Here is a 23549-nt window from a genome sequence, read left to right as displayed (position 1 = left end):
GACAGTGGCGTACGCTGTGATTGGAATCAGCTGAACCCGCTCGGCAGGTAGACGTTATGTTACGACTTTTCTCTGGACCACAGATCTGTGGGGGAGATTCTGAACGTGCAGAAAGTTTTGAACATGAGCAGAAAAGCTGCTGAAACACAGGAGCTGTTAAAGTCCAGGAGTTTCTAACTGAATTAAAATTAAATAATTTATAATGGAGGTGAAAAGGAGCCACAGTCAGATTTAAAGAGGTTACTTCCTCAAACAAAGACACAAAGAGGAGGGAAGACTGAATCATGAAAGTTGATCTACAGACCTGCATTTTATCGTCACCTGCCACCTGAATTTTGTGTTTCTCTTCATATATATAAAAAAAAATAAAAAATCATCAGAATGCAGAAAATAAAGTGTTTAATACTCAATTTTCATTTAATTCAGCACTAAAGATTTTTTTTAAATAGTGTTAAAATCTTGTCTCGTCACCCCCCCCACTAGTTACCTTCCAGAATAAAGCTGATAAAATACAAAACCCTCTGCGACACAGCAGGTTTGTTCCACCAAAGAGACGGGTTCAGGTTTTATTTTATTTGTCCCTGTAGGCTAATATGTCTCAGCAGTGGAAAAGTCATCGGAAACAAACACTAAACAAATTACAGTAAACAGTAGATAAAACATAATAAAAGTACTCAAGGTTGCAGTAAAATACATAAATCAATGTAAATCAAACTTCTGTTTAGACGTGAGAGGCTGAAATTCCCTGTTCAAAAGGCGGCGTCATCAATTTACAGTTATCTGTCGACTCAGCAAGTTAACAGTTTGGTTCAGTTTCTGTTTCTCACGTTTCCAAACCACCCAAATGTGGAAAAAGTTTCCTCAAACAAAACAAACGCTGGTGCCACGGCTGCACGCTGCTGTTCAAAGCTCAGTGTTGAGTCCCGAGATATTTGTAAGATTGTGTGTGCACAAAGTCCAGAATATATATAATAAATGTGTCAATCACGGCCCCTCAGACTCATCTGGTGACCCCATGGAGGGGCCCGACCCCTAGGTTGAGAACCGCAGGACTAAGCGGAGTGCATTTGAAGAACTTAAACTCGACATTTTGCTCTTACTGCTGATGATAAAGTACATTTAGCTGATAATACTCTTTGTCAGTCCGGATGTGTTCTGTTACAAATAAAGTAAAACGTCTCCTCATCTGACTCCTTTTGTGTTTCTTCAGGCCAGAAGCCTTTCCCCTGTCCCAAGTGCGACGCCTTCTTCTCCACCAAATCTAACTGTGAGCGCCACCTGCTGAGGAAACACGGCGTGACGCACCGAACGCTGCGGCGTAACGGCGCCCTCGCCAAGAAGGACGGAGATGAAGGATCGATCGAGAGCGCAGGTCAGAAATAAAAACTGGAGCTTTGAACAGATTAAATTTCATGGTTATTTATTTAGAATTTGATTCATTTTAAAATCGTGCTTCCGCTGTTTCGTTTCCTGCAGCTTCTTCTACTTCTTTTGCCGTCTCTTTGTATGACAATAAATAAAGTTCTTTTGAATCTGTCGGCCGTTTCCAAGCCTTTTGATACGAAGCGGTGGTTATTTTCCCTTCTCAGACTGCTTCCTTAGCATAAAGAGGTGAACCTGAGCAGCACACTGAGCTGCAACGATCATTGTTGAACTTGTTTCTCACCTGGAGACTGTTGATGTGTGTGTTGGTCACTGTGTCGACTGTGTTACAGAGAGTCAGTCGGAGACGGAGCAGGTCGCACCGGAAGCGCAGGATCCCGGCACTTCCACAGACTCGGGCTCCGCCCCCACATCAGAGAGTCCCGCCCCCTCCGACCAGCAAGAGGCGACAACACCGTGCCCCACCCGCAATTCAAGCCACGGTTAGTCATCAGAAAGAAGTAGAGCTGAACCTCCTGGTCGATTGACTGATGAGTGAAATCACAACGCAGTAATGCAGAAACTTTTCTGATCATCAGTTGTTGCCTGCTGGTCGCAGCTGGGAACGCTCGCTGCTTTTCTTTGCTTTACGTGAATAAACATATTTGGGGTTTGAACGGTTGGTCAGACCAAACAACACACGTGAGGACGCTGCCTTTTGCTTTTGGAAACTTTGATCAGCATTGTTTTGTCAACTTTGTGTAAATTTACACGTTCTGTTGTTTAAATTAGTCTGAGGTCGTTGGTTTCAAATATGTTGTTTGAATCGTAGCCTTTTCTTGTTACTCCCATCTCGCTCCCTCGCGTTTCCTCTTGTGTTCACGCTGCACACAATCTAACAAAGACCTTTAGGGTCTAAACAAAAGCTGAGTAGCTATTTTGCAGCTGATGACTCCGACTCGTGTCCGTTTGTGCTGCAGGATCCAGTCCAGCCGCCAGCGGTGCAGAGCAGCAGGAGACTGAAACCACGGAGCAGCCGGACCAGCAGGGGGGCGCCAGAGACCAGAGCAGCGCGGGGAAAACAGCCTCCACAGAGCAACAGCTCCAAGGTAACGCCACATGTTTAGACGCACTGCAGTGACCTGACGACTGTCACTATTCAGGCGTGTCCCCTTCAGTGTTGGGCTTTAGTTCTGTTTTATTATTATTATTACTCCTTAGAAAGGTATTAACATTACTTTACTTATTACTGGGTAAAAAGGTAATTAGTTACGTTACTATATTACTTTCACTAAAATGAATCCAGTTCCCTGGAACAATAATGAACTCACACAGCAGCCTGTCAGACCAGATGATGCTGTGCAGTAAAAGGCTCTGGATATGCAGGATTTAACAAAATAAAAAACGTTTACAAATCGTTTCTTAACGCCACCGGCTGAAATAAAAACAAAAGCAAGTCCCTCCCGACGTTTGAAGTACCGTTTTTCTGAGTATTTACAAAATATCGGACTTTGCTTAGCGCCGCTCTCTCCTGACGAGTGCATCATCTCTGGCGGCAGCAGCCGGAGTTTCACGTCACTGTGCTGCTTCAGCAGATGCTTCAATAAATCAGATGTAGAAGTGTTGGCGGTTTAAAGCTGGTCGCACATGTTCTTTGCGTCTTAGACTGTGACACAATAACGGCAGTAGCTACTTACAGCTAGAAGAACGCCTCTCTCCCTCGTTCTCCATTCTTCCTTTTAGCTTTTTGGCTAACAGCTGACTTGAACAACATAAGGTGGGCTTGGCAGTGGAGCAGTGGCTGAGACTCGGGTTCGAATCCACACTGTGACACGTCCACCAGTGTGTCCCTGAGCAGAACACTGAACCCCTCGTTGCTCCAGAGACGTGCGACCTCTCACATATATAGCAGCCGTAAGTCGCTTTGGATAAAAGCGTCAGCTAAATGAATTAACGTAAAATGTTAATACTGTAATAAGGTCCGGCTTCCTGACTGGAACAGCTCCTGACCTCGTGTCTTTCCTGGTTTAACTGTATCAGTGACACAGGGTGTTGATTCCTGTGCTGGAAACAGACTTATTTAGACTTCCAGAGGACGCACAGTGTTAGTTTGTCTACACTTTCCCTGTCTGCGGTCTTTCTTATCTCACACATCCAAGAAATCATCTTCGTTCAGGAGAACTCTTAGCTGGAAAACCGGGTTCTTCTAACCCCCCTCCTCCAAGTTTAAGAGATTACTGGAGAAAACCAACTGGAAAATGGTTGCTAAAGTGCATAAAAATGTTCTTCTTGAAGTTTGGGTTCATCTCTGTTATCTGTTGGAACAAAAAGAACCGGTTCCTTAAGAACATCTTTAGGCTGTTAATGGTCTTTGAACTCCAACGCAGTGTGCGTGACATCATCCCTGACAGCGGATACTGCACTGTAAGGGCTTTTAGTTTGAAATTCAGCGGGAAACCTTGATGGGAGAATCTGCTCAGTGGGATTTTAATAGATCCAGCGCTGATTTCTCCTTCCTGTCTTCCAGGCGGAGAGCGCAGACGATGACGACTGCCACAGCAACAAAAGTCTGGACCTGAACTTCGGCAAAAAGCTAATCGACTTCAAGCTCTCCACGTCTTCAGGCCCCGCTCAGGAAGAACAGTCCTCCCAACCTGCCTCCTCCTCATCCTCCTCATCCTCCTCATCCTCTACCTCTGCTCCCCAAGTAGCAACAGAAAGCCAAGAGAAGGAGAAAAGCGGCGCCTCCTCCTCTTCCAGCAGCCCCGCGGTGAAGCAGCAGCCGGAGTACAAACACGTGTGCCGTGTGTGTAAGAAGAGCTTCCGCTACGCCACCACCCTCGCTCGCCACGAGAGGGCGCACCTCTCCGAGGAGACGCCGGCTTCAGCGGAGGAGAACCCGCCGGTGAAAGAGGAGGCGACGGAGAGCAACAATGCCAAACTGACAGAAGAAGAGCAGAAGAAGGAGGTGGAGATGGAGGAGGAGGAAGGAGGAGCGAGGGGAGGTGAGAGCGAGGGAGGAGACAGCGGGGAGTCGGAGGAGGAGGAGAAGGAGAAGGACGAGAGGAGTGACGAGGAGGCGTCCGAACCAAAGAGTTCAGAGGGAGGAGAGGCGACAGGAAGACGAGTAGACAAGAGGAAGAAGATCTGCAACGTCTGCGGCAAAAGATTCTGGTCTCTGCAGGACCTGACCCGCCACATGAGGTCACACACGGGTATGACACGCACACACGACACACACCACACACACACACACACACACACGACACACACACACACACACACACACACACACACACACACACTGCAGTGCCTACTTTGTGTTGCACAAAGACATTTAGTTGTTTATGTATTTATTTAAACTTTTGTGCTATTTTTTTTAAATTAATTTACTTTAAATGTCAAATTAATTGTTTATATAAACATTGTTGTTTTTTTTACATTTTTATTTTATAGATTTTTATTTTATGTTTTTTATTTGTAATTTTAAAATGTATTAAAAATTGAAATTTTATTTTCAGTGTATTTATTTTTGTTTACTTAAATGTTTTTTATTTAAATGATGATTTATTTTATTTTCACATTATTTTATAATTGTTAGAATTTATAGTATATTTACATATTTAATGTTTTTATAAAATAAATATAAAATATGTAAATACTCATGCTAGGTTTTTTTAAGTATTCATAATTTTTTCATTAAAACTATTTTAACTATTCTTTCATTTTAATTTCTTATAGTTATATCTTTTATTTTAAGGTTACATTTACTCTCACATTACGCTGTTACCATGGACCCGCTGCATACACCTTAACTTGCAGGTCTTTCCAGCACACGTTTACTTCAGTTCTGTCCGTGTTGTTGTTGTGGATCTACTTTCTGCGTATTAATCCCTCCCCCTCGCTCTGTGTCCTCCAGGTGAGCGGCCCTATCAGTGTCAGACCTGCGAGAGGACTTTCACCTTGAAGCACAGCCTGGTTCGCCACCAAAGGATCCACCTGAAGCCCCGTGGGGCCGACGGAGCCTCGGCCGGGAACGACGACGCCAGCGAGGACGGAGACTCCTGCACCCCGACCCCGACCTCCACCTGCCCGCCCTCGGAGAACGAGAGCGAGTGTGGCAGCGGCACGGCGGGGGCCAAGGAGCTGGAGCTGGAGGAGGAGGATGTGAAAGAGGAGGGTGACGGAGCAGAATCGGCCGCGTTGGAGGAAGAAAGCCCCTCGAAGCAAGCAGGGTCCGCTGCGGATTCAGAACCACCGACCACGGCCGCTTCTGAAGACCCGGACGCTGAGGAAAAACCTGAACTTTCTGCAAACTCTGCGACACAACAACCTTCTGTTGACACAACTCCCAGCCAACAAGCTACTGACACAAAGACTAGCGACGACTCTTCAGCCAGCGACCTGAAGTCGACGCCCGAAACAAACATCTCCAAAGACCCCTCTCCCTCATCCTCCAGCTCTCTGCCGGAGGAGTCCGTGGCAGCTGCCCCCCGCAGAGGGCTTCGTCCAGGGGCTGCTGGAGATCCACGCCAAGCCCCCTCTGGAGCACCTCCTGCCCAACGGAGAGCCTCCTCTGGTGGGGGCAGACTGAGGGGCGGCTCCCCTGGCTGTCTGAACCAACGTCACCACAGTGCCATACGACGGAAAGATGCTACACCATTGATGATGATCACGATGATGCAAAAACCAGCCCGGAAAACTTTTTTCATAGAAAGACGAAAACCTCGTTTTCTTGAAGTGCCTTACTACTAGTCCTACTTCTAAGAGATGTTTTTTGCTATATCTTTATCTGCATTATTACAGAGGATGGATCTAATTTTTATAGCTTTTTATGATGACAATGATTTGCATTACTATTTTTTTTGTGCGGGAAATCTATATTTCAGCAATAAAAAGAATAAAATTATGATTTATTATGGTTCTAGATTCTGTTTGAGAATTGATGATCAACTTAGGAGACGCAGAGAGACCGACAATGACTGAGAAGGACTGTCGGCGTCTGCGTTTATTCTTCTGTATTTAAATCACAGCTGGGCTCCGCCCACACGGCAGAGGCCGAACAATCCCATTTTAAGATTTGAACCAGCTTTGGGTTTGAGAGCGAACCTGTCATGGTGGGGAACTTTCTTTTTGTCCGCCAGCCACTTCTCCTGCTCAACCATTTATTTTTGGATAAAGTCGAACCTGGAGGTGCGATGGCTGGCAGGATGCCAAAGCGGCTGGTCGGACCACGTTTCACCAGCAAACGGTGACTTCCACCGATGGCTGGTGGTCGCCTCTCACTGCGCGACAAAGGAAGCTTTTTGTAACTGGAAAATACAGAAAGGTCGGCGCCTCGTCGTCCTTTCGGCTCGCTTCCGCACCAATCCCCATCTCTCGGCTGGCTCAGAAAACACACAAAAAACATTCACGAACTTGTCAAAGTCGCATCAGATGCTTGTGTGAAAGAGAACTCTTAAAAGGGCTGACGTAGTGATGATCAGTTTGTGTTCTCCATGTTTGTTTTTTTTTAAACCCATCACACTATTGATCCCTTTAAAGCCACCCTGTGAGTTGGTTTGCGTGTTAATAATTTCTCATTCATAATCATTCTCAGTTGATTCCATGTGTGTACAGAAAGTTGAACATGTGGCATGTGATGCTAGAGTATTTCTGTTTTTTTGCGTGTGTGTTTATCAGTGACATTTAGGTGTAGGGAGGGGAATTCTTGTGTTTTGTGGATTTTTTTAAATAACTGAACAAATCAAATTTCTTTTGTTGTGTGAGTGCGAATGTGTGTGACTCCCGCCTGTCTCTCATCGCCCTCTAGTGTTCATTTAGGGTTTATTACTGGGCCTCCAGCATGCTAACGTATATATCGCCACTAACACGTGACCCAGGTTCAGTTTACCTCTGCTTTTTAACTGCAACCATTAAAACAACAGATGAGCAACCCTTTAAATCCTATGTCTTCCTAAACGGGGCTAGCAGGGCTAATTCTGTGCTAACCTAGTTTCTACTGTGGGCCAACTCAGCGCTAACAAGGCTAGCCAAAGCTAACATGTTTTAACTGGCTTAGCTTGCACAATGGCGCAATCACAGCTAACCATGGCTAACTTGGTATCAACAACAGTGAAAAATAGAAATAGCAAGTGCTAAGTCTGGCGCACACACGAGAAAGACGGCGCCTACTTATAGCTTAGTCTTCACCACAGCGTGTAAAAGGGACGATACCAGCTAGCTGTAGTTATTAGCCTGTGTTGGCTAAACAGACAACAGCCACAAGCTACCAAAGGCTAACAGACCAGATAACTGAGCTACCAATGCCTTAATTTAGTTTCTTTAATTTCTCCGGTTAGCTAGCCCTAGCTAGTTGACCTTGTCACAGTGGGTCTATAGATATCAACCACATGCTCAAAATACATGCTAACCAGGGCTACCTGACGAGAGTAGACACGTTAACCAAGCTACCAACAGATTAGCTCAGTTAACTAGGGCTATGCCCTAACTAGCTCCAAGTGGACCCTAAGGTATTATCCACAGAGTAAAACATGCTAGCTAGGACTTACTGACCAGACAAGTTATCAAGCTAACGCGTTGCTAAGCTTGTTAACAGCATGTCCAGCTAATAGCATATCTAGTTAGTCTACTTCCAGTATTATCTCTGCATCTTGAGTTGGCCCCGGATCGCTTTAGTCCTGTTGGTCCCTAATTAACTCCATCTTCTCCTAAAGTGAAAGTCCATGTTAGGACCCTCTTTCCTGTTCCACACCTTAACTGAATGCTCAGACTCCGTGTTGATGTTCCATCACTGAGGTTAGCAGCTATCTGAAGACACGTGGTTATGAATTTGGCGGTAGAGACAATCAGTTGTAATTTTCAAATGGAGAACGGATACGTTTATTAAACTAAACCCGTCAGTTGAGCCTCGGTATGATTTCCAGAAGGAGCTAGATGACGGGGTGAATGTGACGGATGGTTGGGGGGGGGGCGTTGTGAGTGAACTATATTACCCTGCTGCACACAAACAAACACAAGTGAAAGGGCTTAGTCCACCCCCTCGCACCAACCGGCCATTTCCACAACAGAAAAGGGAGGTGATCGCTTATTGATCCTGATTCGGCAAACAGAGGGGACGGGTAGTGTGTATGTGTATTTTTTTTTGTGTGTGTGTGTGAAGATGAATATAGCTAATTTTTCTTCTTGTACATTTTCGTCTCTTTTGTTTATTTTGTATCAAGCAACCTCATAATCAAAACAAATCGAACCTCAGCGGCTCATAACGGAACTGTAAGGCAACAGCGACGGTCAGTTGTTGAGTCGGTCAAAAAGAAGTGAGAAATATTGAACAACCACAACTGGACTGGCTGACTGACTGGACGCTGCTGTGAACTGGCACTAACGACTTCCAAAACTACTACTACTACTTCTACTACTAGTACTACTACAGTGGAATATTGCGGCACAATCAATAGAGAAAGAGAATGAGAGAGTTTCCACTGGTTCAGGACTCCTGAAATCAGTCCCAGCACTTAGCAGCAGCGTGTTTGAAGACCATTTTTCTCTCGATCTAGGATAAAATATCTCCGATGTAGAGTGCCTTTACCTCTTCAGTCCCGTCCAAATGGACCCAGGACTCTCATGAATGAACTCCAAAGCCTTTCGTTTGGATTGAAAGTGAACTAAAGGAAGATCTAATGTCTCTTTTATCGCCTTAACACGCTTCCTCCCTCCATGTTTGGAAGTAAAAGTTACGCAGGAACCGAACATTAAAGATATAGATTTCATACTGCAGAATGAGCAATGAGGGGTTTTATGTTTGGAGCAGACTGGATTAGAGCTCTGGAGGAAACCTCACTGTCATTCGTTAGCTTGTTTGCTAACGGAACAATAAGTTCTTGCAGCTCTCTTAAGTTCTTGAACCATTGATTTCTGACTCATATTTGCCTCCAGACCATGTTTTGCTTTTGCTGAGCAGTTTGTACTCCCACTGAGGAGGGTTTTTTAAAACGTAGATGCTGCTGCTCAGCTACTAGGGTTCGTTAGCTTCCTCCATTTTGGGCTCTCTGTTTGCTATTTTAGTTGAACTTTATTGAACCGCGTTAACGCAAGTCTTAATCGTGAAACCCCAAAAAGTAAAATCCGTTTTAACGCTGACATCTGCTGGGGAAGTCAGGCTACTACTGAATGGCTAATACGCTAACGGCCTTCACGCAAAGAAAGCGCTTTCTATTATTTACGACGTACGTCATAATTATGTGAGTCCTAATTTTGAATTGCGCTGAAATTCTGAGTTATTAATTTAAACTCCCATATCCGTGAAGAAACTCTCTCTTTCTCTCTCTCAGCTGTTTAATGTTAGCTCTCTCTGTACATCCCTCTCCCTCGGGTATATGTGTTAATGTCAGCCTGACTCTGTGTGTGTGTGCACGGCCATATGAATACTGGACTTCCATTCGAATGCACATGGACTGTTTTTAAATGTATTTATTTGGAGCCCAGGTGTGTGTGTGTGTGTGTGTTTGTTTGGGTGCGAGTTGGTTTCTACAATGACTTGAGAAAAAGCCATGTATTAAAAATATCACATTTATGCTGCAGAACTGTTTTGAGGAACTGATGGTTTGTGTTGTGGACTAACCGGCTTGCCGTAGTGCGCGGCGGGCCAGGGTGCGAAATCGGACTAGCAATAAGAATCCCTCTGAATCCAAAAAGCTTTATGTAGATCTCCTGTATATGAGTTGTAAACGGACTGTCTGGGTCTCTTGGTTCTGTTGTTTATTATTAGTTTGGCTGAGAAATGATTTTTGTTGTTTTATTTTTTTTTTTCTCTCTGACATATAAATGCGTATAAAACTGTGAAAATCCATTGTGTTCAGTTAGAGGGTGAGTTTTAGGTTAGTTAATTTTTATTTTTTTTTGCATGTTAATCTAATTTGTTCAATTATGGATGATTTCTCCTTTCTCCATCTCGTCTCGCGCTACGCATATATAAATATAAAAATATATAATCTCGCTCTCAGGGTCTTTCACAAATCCATTATTCGAAAAGCTTCATGTTCTTATTTCCTGAGTTGCAACTTGTTCTTTCCAAGTCTGGATTATTGTCTATATTTTTTTTTTCTTTTTTTTTTTTTAAATAATGATTCAGAACTGTCAATCACTACATTTAGCACTTGACTGTGAACTCGTCATCGCCTAACAGATAAAAGATGTCGTCGTATTTTGGTGTTTTAAAGCCTGAATATTGTTCCTCCGTTCTCCCCTCTCACTCGGACATTTGGTTCAAACCTTTTCTGTTTTTCTGTCTTGGTTTAACCCTCGTGCAAACTTTCTGTCCTGTTCGGAGGTCAAAGGGAACGTAGGAGAGGAGATTTAAAGCCTCCTCGAACACAAACACACTCAGATGCTGGACCTCAATCAGAAAGCATTAACACGCAGTCATGTGGAAAACGTTTTTTGTTTTTTTTGTTTGTGGTTGTGTTTCCATCCTTCCTTCCATCACCTCGTCTGTCCTCTGCTCCCCATGCTGTTAGTAACACGTGACAGTGTTTCACAAAGTCAAGAGATGTAAACCTGTTCTGTATTCAACCCAATAAGCAATAAAGATTATATTAAGGAAAGGTGTGTGAATCAAATGCTCTCGATGGTTTTGTCTTTATTTACGCGGTTGTGAAGCACCACCGCTGCCCTGTCACTTAATCTGCATTTATTCACGTAGTTTTAGGGGTTGAAGTGTATTTTTAGACAATAAATTGGGTAAAAGTTTATGTATAGATAGACTTTTGTAAACTTATCTTATCATTAAAAGCATAACACAAACAACCCTTACAATTTAAACAAAAAAAACAATGCAAGCTTTATGTAGACCAGTTATCAAAAATACAGATTAATAAGTGAAATAAAGTTACAAATGGTGAGGCAGTCCATAAAACAATGAATCCACAATCTAATATGAAAACAAAAATCCAGGACAGGAGACTGTACTCATTTTAAATGACTGTTAACGTTTTTCTAAACTCGTTTATTTATATGAACAATAACAAAATGTTCTTATTTTATTTAGATTAGATTCAACTTTATTGTCTTTGCGCATGTCACTGATACAAAGCAACGAAATATAATAATAGATGACGTCTAACCAGAAGTGCTGAAGCAGTAATTAAATAGAATACGATACATTATTATACAAAGTGCAAGGTATAAATGATATATAAATATATGTAAACATGACTGTACAGGCTATGAACAGGTGATGACAGTATATACAGAATGTGTGGTGCAATGATATTGCTGTTATTTTCCTGTATTGCCCTGACGGGTTTCTTGTAAACAAACACTTGTGGATGTAACTTGGTAGCTGGTCAGAAGACTGTAGTCAACCACTGCGATCAACGTGGATTTCAATAGTTTGTAAAATCTTGTTGACTCAATAATGAACTGCCATTTCAGAGTAGGATCAGTTGGTTTACATATTTACATACATCTCAGGGGCGTATTTTTAGAGAGTGCAGCTGCACTGGGGCCCCTTGACGGGAGCGGCCCCGCCACGTGGAAAAACTGTTAAGTAATTTGAGGTGTAATAAGTATTATTTCCATGGAGATCATGTGGTTCATATGTGCATTTCACCCTTCGCCGTGGGTAAAACCATGGTTCAAGGCTTGGACCCCCCCAAAAGAGGCAAAAACAACAGTTCAGGGGGGTCTTTCTTGTCTGTAATTGTAAATTTTATATTTCACATACTTGCCTTATATTTAAGAATCTTGAAATATGATTTCATACACCCCTAAAATGGGCCGTACCATTTCATTACATTGGCGTTAGTTGAATGTCTTGTCTGTCAGCATCACTACACTTAACTTTCCTATCTTTCACTTAAAATGAGCTATCTGATGTGAGCTAGCTGAGAGCCCACCCTGTCATTTTATTATCACTATGTCATTTCATATTGTATGTAATTATCAGCTAACACTGGTGCTTATGCATGAGCAGTGAAATTGGGGATTAGTTATTGTAGAGATACATTTTAATATTAATATAGAGTTTATTATTTCATTTGAAGTATTTTGCGAGTCCTTTCACAGTAAACATGGTGTTTGTTTTAACTCTGGAATTCCCAAAACAATTCCCCGACAACTGTGTGTGTATCATCATCATTCACAGTCAACATGAGCGGAAAGAGGAAAGGAGATATTTACTAAAACAAGAGTAAGTTAAAACTTGAAATGGTAAGAATCAGGAATTAGAGATGATAACACAGACTGTATTTTATGATGGTGTCTTTGGTTCTGGTTCAGCATTGTGTGGGTCTTGAGCGGTCATGATGCTAAAAAAATGTATTCCACAGATTCAACAGAATGAATTTAGTGTTATTTTTTTGGTATTCGTGTCACATAGTTTACACATGCAGTGATGATTGCTGGGTAATGTGTCTATAGCTGCCCAATCATAAGGTTCTCTTTGATCATGTGACAAGACTCCAGAAACCAGGTGAAATGCAAAATCTGACAAGTAGACTAGCAGAGCACACGTGCATGGTAGCAGCCATGCTATTCAAACGTAAAAGTAGTTTCAAGAAGAGACAGCAGAGAAAAGAACAGGAGGAGAGGGTCTCAAAGCTCACAGATAAGATCGTTTTGGATTACTGAGGACATTGTCAATGCAGGCTCGTCGGATGCCTTTCAAACAGGTGAGCAAATTTACAAGACCCTCTGCTGGTACTAAACGACTGGCTGACGAGCTGAATGGTTTCTATTGTAGGTTTGAAAAGCCCACAGTCACACCTCTCAGGAAGATCAGGAAGGCTCTTGGCCCCGCCGGTGTGTCCCCATCCTGCATGAAAGTCTGCGCAGACCAGCTGGCTCCCATTTTCACACAGATCACTGGAGCTGTGTGAAGTTCCACCATCATGTCGCCCTGACATCTGTAGTGTATTCAGCCTGATTCAGTACTTTATAGAACCACCTTTACGCTGCAAGACTTTTGGGGTATGTACCAGTTTTGCACATCTAGAGACTAGAATGTTCGTCCATTCCTCTTTGCAAAATAGCTGGAGCTCAGTCCGATTGAATTGCGAGTGTCTGTGAACAGCAATTTTCAGGTCTTGTCACAGATTCTCAATGGGATTTAGGTCTGGACTTTGACTGGGCCACTCTAAACCCTTCCATTGTAGCTCTGGCTGGATGTTTAGGGTCATTGTCCTGCTCTGAGGTGAAACTCCGCCCCAGTCTCAAGTCTTTTGCCGACTCTTTTTTCCCAAGATTGCACTTCATTTGGCTCCATCCATCTTCCCATCAACTCTGACCAGCTTCCCTGTCCCCGCTGAAGAAAAGCATGATGCTGCCCCCCCATGTTTTATGGTGGGGATGGTGTGTTCAGGGTGATGTGCAGTGTTAGTTTTCCGCCACACACAGCGTCTTGTGTTTACGTAAAAAAACTTTCCATTTTGGTCTCATCTGACCAGAGCGCCGTCCCCCACATGGCATTTGGTAAACCACAAACAGGATCCTTCTTTTCAACAACGGCTTTCTTCTTGCCACTCTTCCATAAAGGCCATTGAAAATACTTTGAGACAGGTTTATTTGCACAATTAGAAAATATGCAATGCAATGTAAATACAGAAGAAACAGATCTGCCCTTTCCAAAAAAAATCTCTTAGGCTAAAAGAAAGAAGCTACTGATTTCTGCATTATATTCTATAATATTGTTATATTCTGATTTGTTTTATATAAATAAAGACATTTTCACCACAAATTGTTGAAGAAAATTTCTCCAAAATGCAGGAAATTAAGTGTTTAATGCTCAAAATCATTTAGGGGAGGACCCCCAGACCTCCTATTGTATTTTTCATCAATGCTTTTTCTTCAAATTACTATTAGAGTATCTTCTTGTCTTGTTCTCATGACCCCAGTATTGCGCATCGTGTTTTGTCCCCAACACAAAGTGACGCCGTGTGTGTGTTATGCCATAATGACAATGATGAAGTTTACTTCAATTAAGGTCAATGAGAATAATATAATTGCATTGCTATCATAAAGTGAGACTGTCACCTACTGCTGGTGATCACTCACTGTCAAACAAATGGCTGATTTTGTCCCCACCACTTTTTAAAAGCATTTGTTACAATGTTCTGAAAAATGGCTTGCACCAAAAGATTTTAACTAACAAATAAAAATACTTTAAGAAAAGTTTATTTGCACAGTAAGAAAAAATACAACATAATTTAAATATAGAAGAAACAAATGTGCATTGTCCAAAAAATTTTATTTAAATAAAAAAAACAAAAACAACAACAAGCAACTGGTTACTGCATTATATTCTGTTATATTTTTATAATAGTGTTAAAAATCTTCTCGTCGTGTTCTCGTGCATCGTCATGTCTCGTGAACCAAGTGTATCATCACGCCCCTAATCTGGGCCCTTATGTCCCCAACACTTTTCAACATAAAATGACACCCATGCACGAAAGTTACGTAATAAGGCAAGAGATAAAACTCCTATATAAACATTACATCCACGTAGCTCATAAAGAAATTTATATCTGACCAGAAGCCATCATATCTTTAATAATAGGTCCAGATATCACTAGATGGTGTGCTTTTCACAGCCGGCAAATGGTTTCTTGATTTCACTGTATTTCAAGTATTTCTACCCCTGGATAGAGTTGGGTTGAACCAGCAGAACCAGCTCCTCTATTTTTTCCTCGAGCTAATTTGTCAAGCCGGTCAGGGAATCGGACTCAGAAACATCCGTGACTTTCAGTGTTCAGCTCAGATTAGGGCTGTGAGCAGAAACTTCACATCACGATTCGCAATATTAGGTTCATTTTTTATTTTATTTAACCTTTATTTAACCAGGGGAAAAATACAGTGTTATACAGCTGTTTCAAACACAATGCTCGTGTCTAAAATGTTTGGATTAAATGTGACGGTTGTAATAATCAATACGAAAAAAATGATATTAGTACCTCTGCCAGGTCTGGATCATCCACAGTTGTTGTGGGGACAGACTCTGTTCTCAGAAGGTGATTATCCCACCTCATCCTGAAGACATCGAGCTCTCTCTGCAGACCTGCTGGGTACAGAACAGATGGATGCTGGCAGAAGATAAAACACCTTCATCCTCAAGGCTGTGAAAAATCTCGTAGTGCACGTTTGAAACGGTCAAACCACCAACGTTCGGTTCTGTTCAAAGAAAAAATCTATTTACCTTCAGGTGGGTACATTACGTTTGAACTTATGCTTGAACTTGTGTCAAAAACATAAATGGAACATGAAACAAAGGTCTGCACACCGGAGCTCAATTTAGTTGAAATTATTGGAAAACTGTAAGTGAAAGATCAAGCCATAGGTGTCAAAAGCGTTGAGTCACAGTTCTCACAGTACCTACGTTTCTTTAATGCAACACAGCCAACACAAAATCAGGGCCAAAAAGCTGGAGCTGCATCAAAAACTGATCTGAAAGTGAAAAAAAGAACTGAAACTGAAAAGAAAAGACAAAATTGGCTTCGATTCTGAAAACATAAAATGCGAAACTAAAACAAAAGTCCTCAAATATCAAAAGATTTGAAAGTGAAAAATGAAAGTTAATTATTTATTCAAAGTAATTACAGAATTGAGTCAACATTTTGTTTAAACTGAAAAACAAACACTAGTTTGAATACATGGTTGTATATTTCAAGTTTAAGAGTAAAAAATACATTTTCAATTTCTACGTTTAGTTTTTCTATGTTTTTAGTTTGTTTTTTTTTTAAATTAACAAAACATTTGGCCCTGATTTAGCTCCACGGTTTTACTGTTGCACCTCTGTTGACTTCCAATCCATAATCCTACTTTGAACCTGATATCCAACCCTTCAAACAATCCAGTGATTTGATCTTCACACCCACTGATCCTCCTTTGGGCCAATCAAACAAATATCTTATGGGTACAAACTCTGCTCAAATGCACAGAACGTAAATCCTACTTGAGTTCCCAATGTGTCCAAAACAAACTATATGACTGAATTTCAGTAAATGTGTATAAGATGATGGTAAAGACCAAAATTGCATCTTGGTTTTAAATATTATTTTAAAAGTTATACTGTACCTACTTCAAATATCATTTCTAGCAACATAAGGGGGAAATATTTTATTACCATGACCAACTGATTTCATTTCCTCTCTCCACCCTCTTGGAAGGACACTGTGGACAAACTGAACAAGGTAGCCCTCCTAGTGCCACCATTTATTTTTCTCATTGAGGTTATTAAAGTGCACACAAAACGGGGGAAATTCTGCCAAAGAGGAAAGCAGCAGAGCGATCGGTCTGTGCTCAGTCCCATGCAGACAGTAAACAAATGTTACATCCGTTGTATCAAAGCTCATTTCTCAGCCTGTGTCAGTGAAACGAAAGACTTGTTAGGAAAAGTTTAATGTCACGGTATAAGCACTGTGTGGAGACACTAGACATTTACTTCAGCATCAGAAGTCCACCCATTTATCTATTAGCTATACCTAATTATCTTTTGCAGGGTCATGGGGGAAAAAGCCCGTAGATAATAACTGGGCAATGAATGAATAATAATTACATTCATGGCATGTTTCCACCAAAAATCAGCTGCTTTCAGCGTCAACTGATAATCTGAATAGACCAAACAATTATTCAAGAAACCAGTAGGCGGCAACAAATCACCATCCCCAGGCTTTTTAAACAGGCCCAGGAAGACTTTCTCATCACCACAGGCTAAACTTAGTACTGTAGAAATATTAACATGTGTTTTTTGCCATATTATTTGTCTTCTTTTCCAGATTGCTTTTTCTATTAATAATTTTTGCTGATTGTGTGTAGTGACATTATGGATGTTGTGCTGTCTTGTAAAACCATTCACTCATGCGTGCACATCATATCCATGTGTACTGTAAAACAGCAGCACAAACTTGTGAAAGTTGTTGGTTAGGTTTATTTTTCCCACTCCAAAGACATTATTTACCCTTCACACAAACTTTGCCACTGTGAAATCCACCTCTCTCCTCACCAGCTATACTTAGTTTTCTGGCTAACATATATATGTGTTTTAATCAGCGTTAAAATGTTCATGTGCGTGTAATATTTCTAACTCTGCTATTATCAGCCTGCTCCTTAAGTCAGATCCACACTCCCATCCAGTTATCACCCAATATCACTTATTAACACAGATCTTAAAATCATCTGCAAAACCCTAGCAAGAAGCCTAGAGAAGGTCACTCCTGGTATAATACACCCCGACCAAACAGGATTTATTAAGGGCAGGCACTCCACCAACAATACATGCAGGCTACGTCATGTAATAGACTATGCCACTATTCAGAACTTGGAAACTACAGTTGTTTCTTTAGATGCAAAGAATGGATTTGATTAGAAATTTCTATTTGCTACCTTACATAAGTTTTGATTTGGGAACTCCATGTTTTATTGTGAGGGGGCAGCAAATTTACACTGTTACACAAGCTGCACACTCACTACTTTACATTGTAGCGAAGTGTCATTTCTTCAGTGTTGTCACATGAAAATATATAATCAAATATTTACCAAAATGTGAGGAGTGTACTCACTTTTGTGAGATCCTGTAAGTTAGGAATTGGGCACAATAAGGACAGTTATATGTGCTGTTGATATTCAGCACATTGTGTCATGTTGTATGTAAAGTTAGGTTTCCAGGAGCAGGCGTACTCTGCAGGAATCCTGGACTGTTTACAGGGAAGGATCCAGAATCAGGCAGTTTGTTCTGCAAAGGCCTGTTATCTTTCCAGTTAAAACATTCCCATCCTGGGGGCAAGAAAAACATGCTGAGGGCCAGAAGTTTACCACAAGCAAGGTGGATACAGTATATCAGGCACCCTGTATGCTTCCTGCTGCTAAACCCCAGCCATGGAGACCCAACATGGGATTCCAGGAGCTCACAAAGCCCGCCATGCCCCACACCACCTCATCTTCTCCCCTGCCAGGTTATATGTGTGTTTTTTTGCAGTGCATTAATTTTAACATTAAGATTAACTATGTGTATGATTTTGGTTATAAATCCATGTTTTTCTTCTTTTGACGCAGCAGGAAAGATTTGAGAAAGACGAGGAATATGTCACACATGTGTACGACTTTTAAAACAATTTCTATATAAAATATGATTTTAAAATATATATGAACAGCTATATAATCTCTTATGAAAAAATGTTCACAGAATAGGCTATCAATAATTCATTTTTTAAAATGTTCATCTTCTTTATTTAATCATTTTTTTACACATAGATTTAGTTTTTCTCAAATTCAGATATTTCAAAAAATTCTCAAAAGTTTGTGACATTGTTGGAATAAATTACTGGGAATAAATCTGGCTAAATGTACATACAGCAGTCATGAGATCTTCACTGTGAATTCCAAATTAAGCAAACATTTCATTTGTGCTAAAACAAAACAAAACTAGACTTCTGCATAGGTGCCATTGAAAAAGAATGGCTTGTCTGTCACACAGTGACCTATGACTTCTGGTGTCCATCTCTGGATCTTGAGCTTGTTGTCCTTTCCCGGCCGGACGATGACGGTGCTTCTGGACGCCACTGAAGGGTCTTCTTTGAAGAAGTTGAAGGGTCGGAGCAAGAAGCCCACTGCGTTACCGGGTGTTGTCGTGTTGGGGATGTCTTCTGAGTGAGGCACATGCAGGAAGCCGACTGTCACCCAGGCCACCAGGTCCTGCACACAGGAGAGCAAACAGTACATTAGTTAGAGGGGTTAAACCCCAGGGACACAATGGTGGATGGGTCACAGTGGAGGATTGAACCTGGGTCATAAGGGTCCAAAGGCATAGACTGCCATTGCGCCACTGCCAACCCCACTCTCTGTTTAAATGTTCACTTTACCTGGTTGACTATGTTTTCATTGTTGCTGATGTAGTCCTCAAAGGACACAACGGGTTCCCAGGGGTTATTCTGGGCATAAATGCTGCTGCTGGTGGCTTCACTGTCTTTATGACGGGTCACAGCCAGAGGATACCTGCGGAGAAAAAGTTCACCAGTCACTCAGTGTTTCATACTATCTGTAACTGTGACGTCTAACTGGAAAATAATTAATACAGAGAAAAGGCACCTCTCACTCCTCAAACTCTGTCAGTTTGTCATTTCAAAAGTTGGCCTTGTTTTAATTGTGTCCAACCGACATGTTTATCTCATCCAGTCAAACAGAACATATTCTACCAGTTAACCCCCCTGGGTGTTTAGAAACATTAGCAGTTTTCCTAAGTTTACTTAAAGTGCAAACACTTTACTTACATAGCCCAAAGGGTGTTGACGCTTTGTTGACTCCCAAACTGTAACTCTTGAACCAAGATTTAACCCATCTCCCAAACCAGAGATTAACCACTTCAAACTCACTGATCCTCCTTTGGGTCAATCATTACAAACAATTATGTTATGTGTGCAACCTTTGGATAAATTCTACTGGAGGTCCTAATGTTTCAGAAGAAACCAACAGCAATTGAATTTTGGAGGAAAATGTGTATAAGATGATGGACAAGACATGTGAAATGGCATCTTGGGTTTAAATATTTTCCCCAAGTTCTAACTACCAAATTTCTAGACACATAAGGGGCACATTTGATTACCTTGACCAACTGATGCCATTTTCCTCTCTCCAGCCTCTTGGAAGGACACTGTCGGCATGTGAGTTGTACTGAATACGATAGCCCCTCTGCTGCCCCCATTTATTTTTCTCATTGGGGTTGTTAAAATGCACATAGCGAGGGAACTTTTCACCAAAACTGAAAGCAGCAGATCGCTCGGTCTTGTGCTCAGTCCTGTGGAGTTTAGACTGGACGATGAAATTCTTTGGGCTCCAGGGATTTGTGAAGTTGACAAATTTCAGATCCACTGTCTCAAAGCTGTTCTCTCGACCTGTGTCACAGTGAAAAGAAAGAGTTTTCGGTAAAGTTAGAGGTCTGTTGAGAGGATGAACTGTCTATGACAGGATGAACTTTGGTCTCCTACACCTGAAAATCTGACCCATTACACCCTTACTTTCCACCTTGCTCCATAAAGGACATGCTAAAAATAACTAGCGAGTTGCAGAATCATCCAATATGGCCGTTTTTCATAGGATGGCCTACTGTGGTGGATTCTCCACTGATCTTGAATTTTGCCAGTATTGAGTACAGATAGTCAGTGGCCAATAAAGTGTTAGTGACTTAAAATGGGCCATAAAAACTACATGATTGTACCATAATACTCACCAGCAATATCCAGGTCCACTTTATAATGGAAGAGGTGTGTGTGCAGGTTACCCAGCACATAATTATGCACCTTGGTACCAAAGTGAAGTCCATTAGGTGTAAAGAAAGTTGTGTAGAGGTATCCAGTAGAGCTGGACTTTACTTCCACCACTCCATTCTGGTAGAAGAGGAAGTCCCAGATGTAATCATAGTTGTCAACCGTTGAGACTGTTCGCACTACCAGCACTGTGTTTTCCAGACCTCCATAATAGTCATATCCCCCCCCAGGGTTGGAGTTGAAATGTCTTCTCAGAGGCATAGCAGTTGTCATCTCAAAAATACAGAGTGCATTTTTGTATTGCACGGGTTTGTCTGTGTCAAAGTAGTGGTAAAGGTCAACAAAGGTGGCAAATTCTGGACAGTCGATTCCAGGCGCCAGCTCATAGTTTGAGCTGCCCATTGCCCAGCCAGAATCGATGAACTTTGTTTGCATTGCAGTGGGAGTATCACCAGCATAGAAGGTAACAGCTTCTTGGAGACTGATCTCATAGGCAATCCTTTCTCCATTAAAACGGACATCAAAGACTTCAAGTCCAGCTGATGAGCGAACTCGGTAGGCGAAGGACCATCCAGCATATTCTACAAAATTGCGATCAACGTTGTAACGAGGCCCCTGGGGCTCCACAAGTTTTGGCCCATGGATGTTAGTGGGAGTGTTGGTCTGACCCCGGGGGATGTAAGTAGAGTAGAGATCACTGAAATCATGATCGGCAACTTTGACCTTCTCCACACCTCCTGATTCATATTTTTCTACCAGTTCCTCAACACTGTCAAAGTACATGTTGTTATACCAGACCTTCTCAACAGTCCACCTTTCTGGATCCAGGTCCTGGTGGTTGATCAGTACCTCAAACCCAACTGGGTGCAGGAAGTGACCCTCCACAGACTTTTGCAGCATAATCCAGCTTCTCCTCTCACCTGGACCCAGCCCACTGGGAGATGTGTTTGAGGACATTAGGCAGCGGTCAGTGCAGTTAGCAAAGGAAAACCCCCCTGTGGTCTCAAACAGAAGTTTGTGAGCCGTAGATGTGATCTTCCCGACAAAGTCATTAATGTGGTTCTGCTCTACGAAAGTCGGAGGCCTCGACGTAAACTGGATAGGCAAATCTCCCTTGAACGTCTTTACTTCGTGGGACATTGGGGATGGCAGAGGACTCACAATAAACTCAGTGATGTTGGGCCTGGTCTGATTCCCAAACTGGATGATCACACGGGCTTGACGTGGAGGTTTGGCCTGTCCATGGTCTAGAGCTCTCAGGGCTTCATGCTTCCTTGGCAGATGGAGTTCTATCAGTAAGATGCTGTTCTTCTTCAGAGTCTTGCTATGAGCGTCGGTGAGCTCCAGCTCTGGAATACCATGCAGGTAGGCCCGGACAGCTTTCAATTCAGGCACAGTGAGGTCGGCAAACATGGAGGCACCGTCACGAGCCCAGTCTCTTGATCTGGAAGCACAACAACCAGCCAAGCAGACCAGCAGCAGCAGACAGAGAAGCCTCATGACTTGAATCTGAGGAAAGAGTAATAAGCATGAATTGACAGGAGAAAAACTGGATATGTTGAGTGAATTAATTTATTTTTAAAAAGAATGAACATCTTCTAAATAACAGGAACACAAACAGTATGTATCGGTCTCTGCTATATCACACTCTTGCATCTCGGTATCAGGAATTAAGAAAGCTACTGTACCTGTAATTGTTCTCCTGCTTTAGCAACTGAAGAAAACTCTCTTATGCAAATAGGGATCAGTGCACTGCTACTTATATTTGACCTCCTACTTTGAAGTGACAGAAGCTGATTGGTCAACAGTTGACTGTAAACATGATAAAAAAACAGGTTCTCTTTTTAGATAATCCTGCATAAGCAAGGCAGGTTTATTTGTTTAACACCTTTCACCAACAAGTAAACTGAAAGTGTTTTACATAAGACTTAAAAAGCATTAAGAAAAGAAACACAAGGCAATATAAAAATATAATGTAAAAACTCACATGTGAATATGATTTAAAAAGAGAATGAGACAGAATAAAAATGACAGTGATGTGCAAGATGTGAATAAATCAGCCCAATTTTAATTTAATGAAAGTCAACGGCAGACCGCAGATTCTCTGAGAGTTTGGTACTGATGCATGAAAACTTGTAAAAGTAGAGCTCTGACAATGGGAGAATCTCAGGTTCTTCATACTGAACTTTGGTGTTCAGTATGGCCTTAAGTTCAGCAATGGAAATTTAGGTTATGAAGGTTCTGTTGGGCACAAGCCCCTTGGTTTCTAGAAGAGAGTCTCGGAGCCTTCACAACAGCAGAATACTGTGGATTGTTGCATTCCAGAGGAATAATTTAAATTCAGTTTTTATTCATTTAAAAATGTGAATAACCACTGTTTTAAGCTTGACTCATGAAAAGTAAATATAGGTGATACACTTTTAAAACAATGGCTAATTGGGCCCAATTTGGACATTTTCAATTAGAGGTGTACTCACTTTTGTTGCCAGCGGTTTAGACATGGCTGTGTGGTGTTATTTTGAGGGGACAGCAAATTTACACTCAGGGTTAAAAGAGTTAAATAGAAACGAGAAACAGGCTGAAGGGTTGAGCAAATAATTGAGTTACAATTATTTTTTTGTCTTTGAAAAGAGAATATACAGAGAAGTATCTACTCTCTCTAGCAAAGTACATTTATAGTATGTGTCCACCACAAATCAGCTGTTTTCAGCATCAACTGAAAATCTGAATAGACCAAACAATTATTCAAGAAACCAGTAGGTGGCAACAAATCACCATCTAAGTACCCAGGCTATTTAAACAGGCCCAGTAAGACTTTCTCATCATCCAAGGCTAAACTTATAGAATGATATGTTGTAGTGATTTACAAATATACCATATTATTTGTCTGCTTTTCCAGATTGCTCTTTCTATTAATAATTTTTGCTGATTGTGTAA

The 23549-nt window shown here is 41.7% G+C and overlaps 2 protein-coding genes across 2 annotated transcripts in view; one reads left to right on the top strand and one right to left on the bottom strand.

Moving 5' to 3' along the window:
- rreb1a (ras responsive element binding protein 1a) overlaps window positions 1–6091 on the top strand; it is a 66061-nt gene extending 59970 nt beyond the window's left edge. Inside the window, 7 exon segments of the mRNA XM_038732914.1 lie at window positions 1211–1372; window positions 1716–1865; window positions 2343–2410; window positions 2412–2471; window positions 3890–4577; window positions 5282–5856; window positions 5858–6091. Coding sequence (XP_038588842.1) covers window positions 1211–1372; window positions 1716–1865; window positions 2343–2410; window positions 2412–2471; window positions 3890–4577; window positions 5282–5856; window positions 5858–5956 — 1802 coding nt within the window. The 3' untranslated portion in view covers window positions 5957–6091.
- Window positions 6092–18774: 12683 nt separating this feature from the next.
- LOC119899864 (amiloride-sensitive amine oxidase [copper-containing]-like) lies at window positions 18775–22127 on the bottom strand. Its single transcript, XM_038714674.1, has 4 exons — window positions 20576–22127; window positions 19952–20240; window positions 19212–19344; window positions 18775–19044 (listed from the first exon to the last, which is right to left on the bottom strand). The coding sequence occupies exons 1-4, from the start codon at window positions 22110–22112 to the stop codon at window positions 18775–18777; spliced, it is 2229 nt and encodes a 742-aa protein (XP_038570602.1). The 5' UTR covers window positions 22113–22127.
- Between the last annotated feature and the right edge of the window lie 1422 nt (window positions 22128–23549).

The sequence above is a fragment of the Micropterus salmoides genome, unplaced genomic scaffold (genome assembly GCF_014851395.1).
Source record: "Micropterus salmoides isolate LMB-PRFRI ecotype aquatic unplaced genomic scaffold, ASM1485139v1 Ms_hic_scaffold_1, whole genome shotgun sequence".
NCBI classification, from domain to species: Eukaryota; Metazoa; Chordata; class Actinopteri; order Centrarchiformes; family Centrarchidae; genus Micropterus; species Micropterus salmoides.
Note: the sequence above shows the minus strand (reverse complement) of the source record. Positions and strands in the feature narration are given on the sequence as shown.

What these genes read in the sequence shown, in the direction of transcription:
- LOC119899864 (XM_038714674.1), bottom strand. Translation starts at nt 22,112, where the DNA reads ATGAGGCTTCTCTGTCTGCTGCTGCTGGTCTGCTTGGCTGGTTGTTGT. An exon ending in AGTGGACCTGGATATTGCTG is followed by an intron (nt 20,241 to 20,575) that starts GTGAGTATTATG and finishes ACTGTGACACAG; the next exon opens with GTCGAGAGAACAGCTTTGAG. An exon ending in AATGGCATCAGTTGGTCAAG is followed by an intron (nt 19,345 to 19,951) that starts GTAATCAAATGT and finishes TTTTCTCCGCAG; the next exon opens with GTATCCTCTGGCTGTGACCC.